The sequence below is a fragment of the Anser anser genome (genome assembly GCF_964211835.1).
Source record: "Anser anser genome assembly, chromosome: 5".
Classification (NCBI taxonomy): Eukaryota; Metazoa; Chordata; class Aves; order Anseriformes; family Anatidae; genus Anser; species Anser anser.
The window spans coordinates 37,749,179-37,764,010 of NC_139725.1; the positions used below are offsets into that span (position 1 = coordinate 37,749,179).

At 46.6% G+C, this 14,832-nt stretch overlaps 1 protein-coding gene across 7 annotated transcripts in view; it reads left to right on the plus strand.

Moving 5' to 3' along the window:
• Nucleotides 1-14,832, plus strand: part of OSBPL5 (oxysterol binding protein like 5) — a 174,996-nt gene that overhangs the window by 86,954 nt on the left and 73,210 nt on the right. The window contains exon 1 of one of the 7 annotated variants that reach the window (XM_083838998.1): nucleotides 11,910-12,558. The exons of 5 other annotated variants lie outside the window; for them this stretch is intronic. Coding sequence is in view for 1 of the 2 variants with exons in the window: in XM_083838995.1 (XP_083695121.1) it covers nucleotides 13,622-13,708 (87 nt within the window). In the remaining variant the exon portion in view is untranslated. Of the gene's footprint in view, nucleotides 1-11,909; nucleotides 12,559-13,335; nucleotides 13,709-14,832 lie in introns of those variants that run through there. One more of the 7 variants, XM_083838995.1, reaches the window with a different exon arrangement.

A 14,832-nucleotide genomic window follows, 5' to 3' on the forward strand; every position in this document is an offset into this window, starting at 1 on the left:
GGCTTGCTGCCAAGGAACAGGGTGAGTGTAAAGAAAGGGCCTTCGGTGTAATGCCTTCTGCTGTGCGGTGCATGACAGTTTCAGGTAGGAGGAAGGAAGCTGGGAAATAGAGCTGAGCTGCTGGCACACCTTAGTTTGCCTTCATCGAGAAAGCCCACCACATCTGGAAAATGATTGCAAAGAATTCCTACCTGGCTGGTCGCTTGGGTGGTGAACACAGCTTGGAAAAAGTCACTCTTCCAAATGAAAAGCATCTGCCCAAGGCTGCCAGTTTTAGAATAACTCTCCTCATAAACAAGCCTACTTCGCTGGTAAACAAGCCTGACAACACATCAAGACTTCTCACAAGACCAGAAATGCAATGTGTTTGTGCCCACACTGCCCAACAGGAAGAGTGAAAGTCCCCACCCTACAAGTTTGTGCAGTTAAGCATGGGCTGGAAGACAAAAATGCAGAAGGTGTGGGTTTTTCTATTTTTAACTTCTAATCCACTGTGATATCCCCAAGACCATCAGATCTACATGACTAAATGACAGGGTGTTGCATGTGTGTGGCCATCTAGGTACTCAGGGTACTAGGTACTCAGTGCTGAGTGAGCTGGCTGAACCTCCCTCCTAGTGGTTGCACTTAAGGTGCAAACAAACTCAAGTGGCCAGAATGAAGCTGAGGGAGAAGCAGAAGTGGGAAATATTTATTCTCTTTAAATATTACAAAGATAAACAAAGTGTTTGGTTTTGTTCTTGAATTCACATTACTTCTGGAAACATCAGTACTGTCATTCTGAGAAGAAATTTGGGAAGCATTGCAGGATTTCACTTCATTCAAATGCTTACACTTCTGCTGCATAGTACTAGGCTAATAGATATATTTAGGATAGCACATGCAAAAAAAATTTACTTCCCTGCAAAATGATGCTGTTTGTCACCTCTGTGATAAATGCATTCAACCTGTTTATGGGCATTTACACAGAATACTTGTGCTGTTGTCAGACCACCCCAGGGCACAGTGTAGGGCAGCGGATAAGTGGGCTCCTTAGAGCAGGACCTGGTCTGTTGTTTGGTGGGAGGACAGCAGAAAGCACTGGCTCCACGGTGGATTATTAACATGGCAAGTGCCCATTTTAGATATTTGAAACTTACTGACTCAGTATCTTCATCAGGAAACACTTGTAGCAGTTGTCATGTACTCAGCATTTGTCTGTGTATCTGTCATTTAAATCACATAAAGCACAGAGCACAGGAGTTGCATTCCCTGCTTAAAGACACTGAGTCCGCGCTGTACACAAGGTAAAAATCCACTCTCTCCTTTCTCAGTATTACTAACAGCCTTTCTAAAGATAAGGCAAATGTAAACATGAGTCAGTTCCCTACATACTGCTAGTCTCATCTCTGCAATAATAGGTGGCCATCTCTTTGTGATAACCAGGAAGAAACAGATTTTTTCACCTTTTCTCCCTGAGTAGTGCCTTACTCATCATGACCACCCATTCAAATTAGACTATTTGTGGAGTATGGCATTACTCACTGTGTGGGAGATATGATCAGAGTTTGGTCTCTATTAAACAAGATTTCTGTTGCACTAGAGCGTTTCCAATGGGATCACCAATTTATTTGGGAAATATTTGTAAAAGGGACTTCCTGCTGTAAATGAATCATGATGTCAACGGAGCAGTGCCCCATTGTGGCAGCTTCAGAGCCACCTCTCTGCTGGCAGCTTAATTGCATGTACTTGGGCTCTTCTGGAAAAAAAACCTGTGTGGATTCTTTGGAGCACTGTGCTTCCAGCCTTCACCAGGGTAGGGTCCTGAGCCCTGATGCTTTGTGCAAGTACTCCTGTAGTCATCCTGATGTGTTTTTCTGCTTTTGTTGAAGTGCCGTACGTACCTTGGATCTGGTGAAGGATTAAATAAATTGCTCTCAGATACCTGATGCGCTATTCTCTTTGGAGGAAACTCAATTTATAATTAACATTGTTTTTCTTGCTTTGAAGATGCCCGGTTTTGTTAGTTGAGTGCTCTGATCAAGAAGGGTTGCTGTGAATTTTTATTCTGCTTTGAGAAGAGCAAGCTCAGTGCACAGGCTTGATGAGATGCCAAGACAACAGGCTTTTATTTTTGAAGCTGGAGTTCTGTTTTGTGCAAATGTCATGTAAGGACTGTGAGGTGAGTTGAGGGAAGAACAGGGAAGACCTCTTCTCATCATGAAAATCCTAGCAGTGGCTTCATACAAGACCAGATAGTGGTCTTAAATGTAGCAGCAGCTCACTGACTGCTGAGGATCTTTTGCCAGCTGGGTGACTGGAAGGTCACTGTGCCGTGCTCCCAGAAGGAGACAGATTATTCCCAGCAACCTGCTGCTTGAGCTAGCAGAAACTTAGCCACAGCCCTCCTTAGGGAAAGTGAACGCCTAGTGCTATTCATAGTTCAGTCAGGTTTAATTTTTATAACATAGAACTGTGAAACAAATGCAAAATGTTTCACTTAAATCTCATGTGGCATAATCCAGAGCAGTCAACGTTTGGGGCAAAATCCTCAGTCATACTGAGTAGCTCCAGTGAAGTGTTCCTCTTGAAAGGCACAGGCTGTATGTTCACTTTGGTTCACTTTCTTTGCAGTTTGCATGACTGGGTTTCTCCATCCTGCCTGGCTGAGGAAGCTTTTAGGAGCCACTAGAAGCTGCCTGTAGTTCCCTCCTGTCTCTGTAGCGCTCCTCCATCTGGAGGCTCATGGTAGGGGGATTTCCCAGTTTAGTTTCCTGGAGGAACCTACAAGCTGACATTAAGCTCTTATAAGGGATACATTTTTACAGTTGTGATTTTTTTTCTGGTTTGATTCTGTCACTTCAAAGTTCCTTTTTATGTATGTTCATAAGCTAAACAGTGCCTCTCTGCACACCACAAGCCAAAGTTTACTATTGCCTTTCTCATTAAATAGCAATGATCTTTTGTTTATAGGCACAAAATTGGTACGTAAGATATGTAAGAATACAGAGGCACTAATTTGAAATTTTTGGTACTTTTTATGCATAAAGTATAGCACTAAACTTTCTCAGTCTTGGCGTTTTTCTTCTGTTAAAAGTAAAGTATCTACATAAATCATTTTTTTCTGTGAATATTTTTATTATAAATTCTCTCCATTAATATTTTGCACAAAGGCAGACTAATTGCATGGGCAGGCACAGGGGTAGGGGTATGGTAGGGGTATAAATCTCTTCCAGTGACAGTGTCTTGAAATAGCAATTGGTTAAGATATCGTTGCCACAGCATAACATTGTGGGTTGATCTTGCTGCCTTTCTGCAAAAATTAGTACTGTGACTCTGTGTGTGCAGTCCTGTTTAATTACATGGAGTCCTTCTGTCACTGAACAATTAGAGTATGGTGGATGCCATCAAGTAGTCGTAGATCTAAGCCAAAACTAATTCCTGCGTACTTTTTATCCGGCTTCATCTGTACAGTAATGCCTCTGTTGTGCTGTTAATGCCAGCTTTTGGCTCTTGGCAGGGCGAGGAAGGCCGTGTCCCTGAGGAGTGTGATGGAGTGAGCCCAGCAGGCCCTGCCCACGGATCTGTGTGGGCTGGGTGCGGGCAGCACAGAACCCCATGTGCTGGCCGGGCTGGCTGCCCCCAGGCACCGCCTTGACGCTGTGCTCCTGCAAAGCAGCCATGGGTGTTCACTGCTCTTTCTGCTCATAATGTGCATCTGGCCCTCCCGGACCACATTCAGCTTCCCCAGGGCCATTTAACACCCCTGGAACTCCTGACTCAGGGCTCACCAGCTGAGAACTCAGCATTTGAAGCCTGATTTGAGGGGATTAAACACACACTTGGCTTGTCTTACTACTTGATTGCCTGTCCTGGGTGAGCACTTTGCTTGCACTCTCTCCTGTTGCCAGATCCTCGAGCAAATAATGGTAGTCCATGAAGTCAGTCCACTCCTAAAAGCTGTGAAACAGCGGGCCAGGACTGGGTATGCAGGCTGCAGAGATCTTGTCCTCCACTTGTGGTCACCTGCTGAGTGCTGCAGGGAGCTGCAGAGAAAGGATGGTTGTGTTTCCTTTCCTCCACAGCTGTGTTCCAGCTATAGGATTGCAGATCACACTCTATATTTTCCATTCAATTATATATTCAGTCTGTTTTTGTACAAGAGGATGTTCCAGAAGCCATGTCAGTCCTGGTTCTCTGCCCTCTCCAGCTGATCTCTCCTTCTTGTCCATGCTGTCACTGGGCCACCGAGGGAACAAGTCTGGGGACTTGGCCTCAAGCAGTCTGAGTCGCACAGCTGCAGAAATGGATTGCAGTGACTGCGACAGGCGTGGCTTCAGAGAAAACCCTTTGACAACCATGGTGCTTTACCATTTTAAAAATGGCACATACTGTCAAACATTTCTTCTGAACACCCTCATTTGCTTTAGATTTAGAAACAAGCCCTTTGATGTGGAGAGCGGATCTGGGGCCTGAGGTCCTTCCTTTGGGTGTCCACCCTTTCAAGGAAAAGTGGAAAATAAAGGTTGTTTTCTAAATGGAAGGGTTTGAACCCTACAGTCTTTGCTCTCAGTTGGCTGCCACGTGCTGTACCCCTGAGCCTCCCGCATGTATGGCATTCTCCTGGCTGGAGTGCAGGCGCTGGCGTTCCTCTTCAGTTGCAAGTCATTCTCTCCTTGCTGTGCAGCCGCTCTGGTTAACCACAGAGCCCCATTTAAAACCAGAAGCCAGCAAAACACGATATCCAGCTATCTGTAGCATCAAAGGGTATGTTAGCTCTTCAAAGGCAGCCTGGAGCCTCACGGTTGTCTTCTCAAACAGATTTGCTCTCTGCTAAATGAAAAAAAGACATGGTGTCAGTGGCCTCACTTGCATCAAAGCTGGTTTACCAGCTGTGGGTCTGGCTCCTGATGTCTGGTATGTTCTTTACCAGCGGAGATAAGGGTATTTAAAGTGACCTTATGAAGGTTTTTGACTCCCTCAGTGTTGTTCCTCACTGCATCTGGCTCCATTATTAGCTTTCTTACCCTTGCTATAACATCTTTTTCTTTTGGGGAACTGTTTTTTTAAAAGCAAAACCATGTAGATCTGAAAACTTTAAAGGAAAAGGGTTCATGAAAAGGGAGCAGAACTGGCTCTTTCCAACTCTGGTTGCTTAAGGCTGGATTCAAAAGAGGCTGACACATCTATTGCCTCGTGTGCAGGCTCACGGGTCTGCCTTTGCTTTAAGCTCCTGTACACAGTGTTTGTCTGTGAAAGGCCGTAACGAAAATACGAGTGCTGGAAGAAATTAGGCTGTTTGCTTTTTGTTTGTGTTCCTTCCTTTCCCTTCCTTTCTATTTTAATGAAGCACGGTATCCTCATGTAGTTCCAGTTAATTAAGTCATCTTTAAGCAGTTACAGTTAATGCAAATTAGGCTTAATGCGCTGTGTAATGTAAGTGCCCAGTGCATTCATCTAGTCAGTACTGGCTGTGCTGGAAAAACTGACCATTGAACAAGTTACATGAGTAGTCTGAAGTATGGCTTTTTGTTTCTGTAAACAAGTATCAAAATCACGTTAGGTGGCATCAAAACTCCAGTCTACCACGTTCTCTGATAAAACCAGACAAGATTTGAGCATTCATATAATGTCTTGGGTTGGAAGGGACCTTACAGATCACCCCATTCAAGCCCCCCTGCTATGGGCAGCGATGCCACTCACTAGATCAGGTTGCCCAGGGCCTCATCCAGCCTGGCCTTGAACACCTCCAGCAATGGGGCATCCATAGCTTCTCTGGGCAACCTGTGCCAGTGCCTCACCACCCTCTGATTGAAGAATTTCCTCCTAAAGCAGTGAAAGCTGAGTTTCTGAGGAGTTGGACAAACTTGTCTTTTTCTGGAAATTGCAAAGTCTGAATAAATCTTATCAAGAAAATCTTTCTTTTTTTTCCTTCTTTTTTTCTGTTTTGCTGCCATTTCATCATCCGGGATCTTGTTTCTTACCAGAATAATGAAGTACTTAGACCAAAACTTGTTGGCATCAAGCGCTACGTGTGAATCCGAAAACGCACCGAAGCTGTAGATGGGGTTACAATTTAATATACAGCACTTCTTTGTTCTCTCTTAATAGCAGAAGTCAGTGGGGGTTCGGCTCTTGCAATGAGAAAAATGAGAAAAAACAATTTCCTCTTCATCGCTTTTGCTGGCCTTTTTCTCACGCTATGCGTAAAACTCATGTGTGATTTTTTTTCCTCCCTTCTTTAGGTAACTGAAGTTACCCCAAGCAGTTCAGAGCTGCGCTCAAGAACAATACCTCAGCGTGTTTAGAAAGTTTACTCTGCCCTGTAGCACCTTTTTCAATATAAAGCTCCTGTTGTGCTTGCTAGTGTCTGCGTGAGCAGCGCCCTCATCCTGCCCTCATCCAGGGCTCCCAGCTGGGACCCAATAGCCTCGGCCCTCATCTTCAAAGGGAGTAAAAATTGCATCTTGGTTCCCAGGCCTGTGGTGGCTTTTACTTTGCAAAGGCAAGCACTGTCCTGTTTTTCTTCTCTGCAGCTTTGCTGTCTGCGCTCAAGAAAAGTCTTCTCCTTGCAGGTTTTGTGCATTGAAATAAACCGAGAGAAAGAACAACTCCCCCAAAACCAAATGCTGCCATTTATTGGCGGTGGGGTAGCGGCTCAGGCTGACTGGGCAGCAAGCACAAATCCTGTCTCAGCTGCATCGTGTCACTGGGGAATATCATTACAATAGTGCATGTTTCAACAGCAGCGTTTCCTCAGTGTCCTAGCCCTGGAAAACCTCCTTTTGCTGGACGTTCACCAAGTTGTTAATGGAGAGTTTGGAAACTGCGATCAGATGTGGCCAGATTTATAAACACACGCTGCCTGTGTTCTCACTTCTTCCTGGATCGTGAGACCTAATCGCATATTTGGAAAAAGGGTTGCATTTTCTCCTAAACTAAGCCACAGAGGTCCAGACCTACTCCTACTTTCTGACAGGCTTATTTGTCCTTGTGTTCCCAGAAACAGACACGGAATATGCGAAAAAAGATATTTCCAAGATGAGCCTGTTAGCCAGAAACATCCTGAGGAAGAGTAATTTGCCTGGAGGGACAGATGGTGAATATATTCTTGCTGCCCTCGGTTCTCCCTGATTGCTGCCATTTCAGGCTTCTCGATTATTTCCTGATAGCTCATGTTTTCAGATGTTTTCTGGCTAGTTGTCCTCGCGTGTCTCTGTGACTTTGGGATCCAGCATTCTTTGAACTGCAAGAAATACTGGCAGTGATTCTGTTTGGTTTTTGTTTGTTTTTTAAAAAAGGGCATCTTCAAGCGTGTCTGAATCTGTAAAATCGTACCATTCTGATCATTCCCTTTCATTGCTACTAGTGCATAATCCCTGTCCTTGTATCGCTTTTCTACCCCATTCCTGCAATATTTCACTGCTTAGGTACAGCAGAGTCCCTGTGAAAGCAGGAAGATTTGGCTCCCCCAAAAGTCATCTCTGTAGTGAAACAGCAAAGCCTCACATGCACTGGTAGAGGTGGTGGCAGGCACAGTCCTGTGTTGTATAATAGACATTAACACTGTAAATTGGCCAAGTTCTCAATTCGCATCCTTTCAGAGGACTACAGTCATGGAGCAGGCCTGGTTCTGGGCTATTCCTGATGGTGTTGAGCTTCAGGAATGAGGGTGCTGTGGTTTAGAAAGGTTTCTTTCTGTACATAAGCTAAACAGATGATAGCGGCAGCATTGCTGCGTTGCTGGTGAAAAACAACATCCCATCAAGACTGCGCTTCATGTAAAGCAGCAAGCATACTTCAGTACCATCACTAACCCGCTTCCCATGGCCCTAATAATTTATGAACCGAAAAGGGGGATATTTGGGCAAAAAGCACCCTTTAGCATGCAGGACTGCTAGTGTAAAGGAAAGTTGGCATATCTCCAGCCTTCTCCCTCCAACCTGACTCATGGCTACCTCAGCTGTGAAGCAAGGAGGGGTTTGGTGTCAGGAGCTCCTTCGCCAGCCAGGGCTCAGTCAGCCCAAGGCGCCCTCCCTGCCCCACATGCTGATTTCCTCAGTGCTGCTGCATATGAGGAGTGACTTCGGAGAAACCGAGGGAGCAGGCTGTTACTGTACCCAACCGAGAGAAGATGAGCAGTACCCCTCGCCTGAAACGCCATTACCACTGAAGATGTTGGCAGAACTTCACTGGGTTTCTGTGGCCTCTGTCTCACACCTTGTTGTCTCGAAAGATCCAAATGTCAAATAAAAACTGTGACAGCCACTTAATATATAAGAGAGGCTTGAGATGCCTATGGGGAATTAATTAGGGGAACAGCAGGAGATTGGTTTGGGAGCTGTCTAGGCAAAGCCACTCGCACTGTCTGTGGAATTGTCTTAAACCACAGCAGTAATACCATATATTACTTGGAAATTTGAAGTCTTTGTTTCTACAGTATTTTTTTATGGAACGATAGGGAGCTGGTTAAGACTTGGCCCTCTTTACAGAGCATCTTGAATGCAGTTTAAGAGCACAGATGATCAAAGTGTGTTTGTTAAAAAACTGGCTTTAGTTTGAAAATAGCGTGAGAAGGTACAGCATGAAGAAAATCTTAAGAACGTTTGAGAAGATGGACTCAAAGTCACAAGTTTTTGCTTGATCAGAATTTTGGCTATTAAATGTTTTAACCTGCTGCTTACTACAAACTAAGGGCTTGCCCATGTCCTCGCAGTCATGCAGTTGTGGAAACGTGCAGTTAATGCCTGGAAGCAATGGGAAGGCATGGCCGGGCATAAAGCAGAAAGCAATTCTTCCTCCGTCTCCTCTGCTTCTTGCTTAATGGGAAGGCAGCACCGCAGAGCCAGTCACGTTCCTTTTGTGTCAATATGTGTGTCTGCGCTCTGTGAGCACAGGAAAACACGAAGCTCAGATCTCTTTCACCTCAGTGATATTTCAAGAGGATTCCAGGCCAGAAAAAAGGAATGAAAAAGATAAGTTATTTCTGGTTGGTTGGGTTTTTCGAGCTAGAAATACCCTGTGGAGACTGTACGATCAGGGGAGGCCCGGTGGGCTCGGCTGTGCCCAACCATCCCTGCCAGAGCCACTGCAGGAGGCTGGGCTGGCGCTGGGGCTTTAGTATGCTTCTCATCCAGCTAGAGGAGGGTTAAGAGCTGCCTGCCCTCCCTGTGATTCAGAGGAATTTGAAGGGAAAAGGTGTGCCTTTTTTTTTCCCCAGGAAATCAGAAGACTCAAAGGGAGATGCCCCTGGGCCTTAGCTGCTTGGGTCATAGGAAGAAGCTGCGCTTTGTGTGACCTGGGCTTGTGGCTGGGGCTGAGCAAATTGGGCACAAGGGAAAAGCACTGGCGTAGACCTCGAGGTGGGAGTGTACTGGGATTTTCCTGGACTGGTTAACGAGCTCTTCCCAATTTGTGATGTCTTTGAAAGCACCTTCGCTGCTGGAGCATGAGCTGCTGCAGGGAGCTGAACTTACTGACATCATCCAGGCTGCAGCTTGGTTGTTTTCGAGTCGTCAATTGATCAGACCATTGATTTGTTGCAAGAATCATAAGTTGGGGGGATTTTAAGTGTGGCAGTGTGCTCTGAAATCTGTATTTATGTTGTTAATTTAGCAGCACACAGCTGCGTGTGCTACTTGGCCTTTCTCTAACAGCATTTCATGGTGATCATGTGACTGTTATCCTGTTTTTTGAAGATGAAGATGCGTTTTCTGCTTTTTTAGAAAGGCAAACAGTTCAGCCAAACTTCTAGTGAAAATCACCTGACATAAGCTTTGCGACCCAGGCATGCTTTTCCAAGTACAGGAAGGAAGCTGTTGCTCAGCAGAAACTGGGCATAAACAAAGAAAGAAACAGTGGGGATGTGATCACTGGGCACGTGGAAAAAGGCTTTCAAGCAAGTCTCTTTAAAATCAAGAAGCGTTAAGACTGATCCTGTCAGCACTCACCCCAAGCAAGCCACCACTGTCCCCAGTCCAGCCGAGCGGGACGAGCTCTGAAGAGAGCAGTCACATACCAGTTCAGCAGAAACGAGTTGATCCTGCACTGGGCTGCATAAGGAAGAGGCAGGACATCTCAGAAGGAAGGTAGAATAGCTCCCTTTTGGGAACAAAGTTGAGGATTTCCTGTTGTTATGGTGTGGCCGAGATGGCAGAGGTAGATGTAACATCGCCCAGTAACGATGCAGCGGCAGTTTCCCTCTCTGCCTTTTGTTGCTCCTTGAGCAGAGCCAGCGGCTCTTGTGGCTGCCAAGGGCAGAGCACGGTCCAGAACTGCAGGCTGCGCTGACATTCAGCAGCTTGGTAGGGAGAAGGGGTCGCTAGGAGCTGCCTCCGCATCTTCCACTTAAGAAATCCCCCAGCTCTTGGAGGGAACCGGCCGCAGGACAGTTGCATTTGCTGGCGTCGCTGCCAATGCCAAACAACCCTAGCAAGTGCTGAAAGGCTGACCTGTCTTTGTAGGGCCAGCTAGTGGGAAGGGGGGAACTAGGAACCCAGGGAAACATAGGGCCAGAAGGGACCTTGAGACACCATCAGATCTTTTTCCTGGGCAAAACTCTTCCTGGTAGCGTCTTGTCTGGAGTGCCCTCAGAAATCCCCTGTAGCCTTTGCCTGTCCTCAGGGTGCCCTTCACAGCCAAGAGCCCGCCTGCATCCCCTTGTCTCCTCTGAGACCTCATACTCCTTGTGCTGCCATCTGCTCATGAGCCTTTCTCTTCAAATTCATCCCAGTTTTTCTTTTGGGCCCACATTACCCACCCACATGGGATTTCTTTTATAACCATTGGAAAGAGAGAGAAACACCCTTGTGTACACGCTGCCTCCCAGACCCCAAACTTGCTGTGGTCCCTTGGTCTCGGCATCACTCCTCACACGGGGCCCCACAGTGGCAATAGGATCCGGGCCTGACATGTGAGCATTGCCTCCCACGAAGATTTCAGCAGTTCCCCACTGTGACAGTGTCTCTGGTAGCTGAAATTTCTGATTTAATAAAAGATCTTCACATCTCAGCAGATGCTGCGCCTTCATCAAGCAATGGACTGTCAAGTGCAGGGGGTGGTGTTGGTGCATGCATTTTAATCCTTGTTTGCACAGTGCTTTGAAGGTGTAAAACACCTTGGAAATGCTAGCTTCTTATTGTTACTATTATCACTGTCATCTTAATTTTCCACTGTTTTGGATATCACTTATTCATGAGAAATCAACGCAAAAAGTGGGAGTTCTCCCAAAGCTTTTTAGTTCATATTGTTTTCAGTCACATAATGCCAGATGTCTCAGAGGAATCTGATCTGACACAAAACCAGACAAGTCACTAGAAGACTGTATACAAAAAGACATCGGCTGCTACACTACAGCTGGTGGCACCGACAGATATATATATATGTTATTTTCAAAGCCCTCCCTTTGCTGCAAAGGCCAGGGCAGAGCACAGCCTGGGAAGAACAGCCACAAAGCAAAGAGCCTTGGGGGGCAAGCCTTGGCTGAGGTTTGTGAGTTTTGCTTATTACTTAATTTAGCAATATCGGGAAAACCCAAGAAAGGAGAACAGTTGGAGATTTTCCAGGATCTGAATGATACATGCAGAAGCAGAGCTGTAATTAAACATGCTTGCCTACTGAAATATGTGTACAATCGCTATGGGATACTGTAACTAGCAACATCTATCTGACTCTTCTTAAAGCCGAAGCAGCAGTTCTGTGCTAGCATCTGCTGGCTGTGCCTGTGCTTGGCAAACCTGCCTCTGCGTGGCACCTTCTGCGTGGCTTCCAAAATGATGCTGGAGTGGCTGAGAAACCTTTGTCCAGCGTGGGTATATCTGAGCCATGCACGGAAGGATTTCCACCACTGCTGCCCCTACACTGTTGCAGGTGTTTACTTTATCCCTTACAGATTAATTACAGAAAAGGGTGAACTGATTCTTTTATTATTGTTATTATTGCACAGCGATTCTGTATGCCAAGGAGCCTCTAAAAAGAAAGAGAAAAGGTGGGAGGGATTATATGACAGAAGTAGAGTTGCAGATTGTGTATTGCTGGCCCATTTTGGTAAGTGGCTCCGAGTGGCTCTAATTCCCTCTGTGCTGCCCTGCTGCTTTGATCAGCAATGAAACTGTTAACAGCGCTGACAACTAAATAATTGTCTCAACTGGCATTGCATTTTAAACTTCCCCTGGCGAATACTGGCAGATCACACCCCTCAGGGCTATTGTTCCAGCTTCTCTTTGCTCGTATCGCTGGGTCGAATCGCGCTGTGCTTATTTTGAGGATTTTCTTCCGCAGCCACCACGCTTAGGGAGTCGCTCTGTTTTTTCGAGCCAGGGTTGGGTGCGTAGACGGCGTGCCGGCAGCATGTGGGAGGCGTGCTGCATTGCCATGTGCCCCCGGAGCAGAGGCTCGGCATGCGGGTGCCAGCCCCGGGTCCTGCGCTGATCCGCAGCTCGGAGGAGCGGTGCGTGTGGGAGCGGGCTGGAAAGCCTCTGCGTGCGCCTAGTGCAAGGGTTTGGGGAAGGGACGGCTGCCCCGAGCGCAGGCGTCGCGTGGCAGAGGAGAGGGTTGCTGGCTGCGACAGTGAGCACCACGGTGAGTGTCTTTTCCTCCTCCTTCCCAAAGCCTATCCCAGCCTTCGGGGCTCCCGGTGGCTCTTTAAAATCTCCCCTCGTGTAGACTATTCCCTTAGTCCTTCCAGGCTGTGCTTTTTACCTGCCCTCCTTTTCTCCCCTTGCTCTTCATTCCCCTCCTCTCCTTTCTTTGTTTCCATTGCCCTGCCTCTGAGGCTGGCTGCAGTCTCATGCAAATGCAGTGGGTTCTTTGAACATTTGTAGCCTTATGCCTTGAGAACTGTTGACTGGCAGGAATCGCCTGTGATGGATTTATAAGTACCTGAATACCTTATTTGCATTTCTGTCTGCTCAGAAACACAAGCGCTCCACTCCCTTGAGGTCTGAATTCTGCTAGAAACAGCTGTGGCAGCGGCATCCGTTGATTAGCTTCATAAATTGACATTTTCAGGAATTTGTTTTGATACAGTGAGGTTGGCCATTTCACTACCCTCTGCTGCTAAACAACTTGGGTAACTTATCACCTGTCTAAGGGGCTGGAGTCCCTTAGGGATAACTAGCATTAGTGAGAGCCCACATGGAAGCGTGCCTCGCCTTACGCTGCCGCTATTCCTTGTTGGCAGCCTGTATGGACTTCTGGTGGATTTTGTTGAGCTAAAACCCAATCAGCCTGATTCAGCCTTGTGTCTAGATTGCTTGTAGAAGTAGGAATTTGACGAGTGAATTCAAGATCAGAGTAGCAAATCCCCTGTGAGATTGGGTCTTGCCTGCTTACAGGTTGTACTGCTTTTACCTACAGTTCTGCAACACTGCTGTAACCCTCCCCACGTACAAATGCAGGTCTGCCAGTATGAACACGCTTATACCAGCGCAGCTTTTTCCCCTGTGGGAAAGGAGAACAAGCTCTTCCAGTATAGAGCACCTTTATTTGGCTGTGACTCCATCCACACTTTTCGTTGTACTGGCAGAAGTACATCAGCAAATAGTGCTGCTAACTTAGATGGTTGAACTGCTACAAAGTCACGCGCAGAACAAGTCTTGGTCTGCACACAGCCTCCAGAACTCCTTGCAAGTGAGCGTCAAATATGCCACGCGTTTGTGATCGTGCCTTTGTGAGCGGAGGTACAGCGGAAAGACATTGCGTTGCTTTGCCTGTTCCTGTGTATTCACAGGTAAGAAACCAAGAATTGGGAAGTATGTTGGCTGAAAAGTCATGACTTGTGAGTCACGGCTGTAGTTTATTTTTAAATAAAGTGTGTAAGACTTTTTTCTCTTCCAGACTGGCGGCTGGCCTGTGTTTTTGTTTGCCTCGTATTGGCAATATAAGAGGGCCATGGCAGAGGTGCAGATTACAGTAATGCTTACTGGGAAATACCTTTGAGCTGCCAGGGAAATACAGAGGTGTCTTAGTGGTGAAAATCTTCATCCTGAAAAGCTCCTTGCACCAGTGAAAAGTGAGTGCCTGGCAGCAGAGAAATACTAGGCATTTGTATCTGCAGTCATCTTCCTCAGCCACCTGCAGGGCAGGGCAGTCCTGAGATCAATGGGTACAGAGGGAAACTTCTAAAAATTCCAGTCAGATACTATCACCCAGATATCATGGTTTATTGATTGTTGTGTTTTTTTTCCCAGCCCTGCTGCTAAGCTGGATGATGAGCAGTAACCATACAGGAAAGGCTTTGCAGGCAAAGCAAAAAATACATACGGTACAGGAAACACTTCATACTCAGAGTAACTGGGGGAAGGCGGTACCATCAACAGGCTACGGTCTTCTGCAGAGCAACTGTCCTAATTTCACATGACTGACCAGTGTCTGGAAACATGGGACCTAGCTAAAACTTGCAGGTTTTCTTCTGCCACAGAGTAAATAAACCAGTATGACCCTTTGTGCATGAGAAGAGGTTGGTTTGAGGCAGGTGATGGTGAGGTGAAGGAGTCTGGGGGACAAAAAGATGGTGCTCTCAGAAGATTGCAAAGCCGTGCTAAGAGGAATGTGCTTTCTTTGTGCTGCTTACAGTCATAAACCTGTTCGTTGGCACAGTTACCTTGCTGGGCTGTTGTGGGAAATAAACGTCAGCAGAACCTAATAGTTTCCCCCTGTGCATTAGAGTGACCTCCGTCTCATTTAATTCCCACCTTTGCTTATTGCGAGTGCCGTTTCAGTGCTGCGGTCCTTGACTTCATTTCCTCCAGACTGCGCGCTGCTTCAGAGACAGCCTTCCAGACAGCAGCAGAGCAGGGAGGAAAACCTTTGCTGTTGCTTCCCAAGCTCATCGACTGCCTGTGACTCGGACAG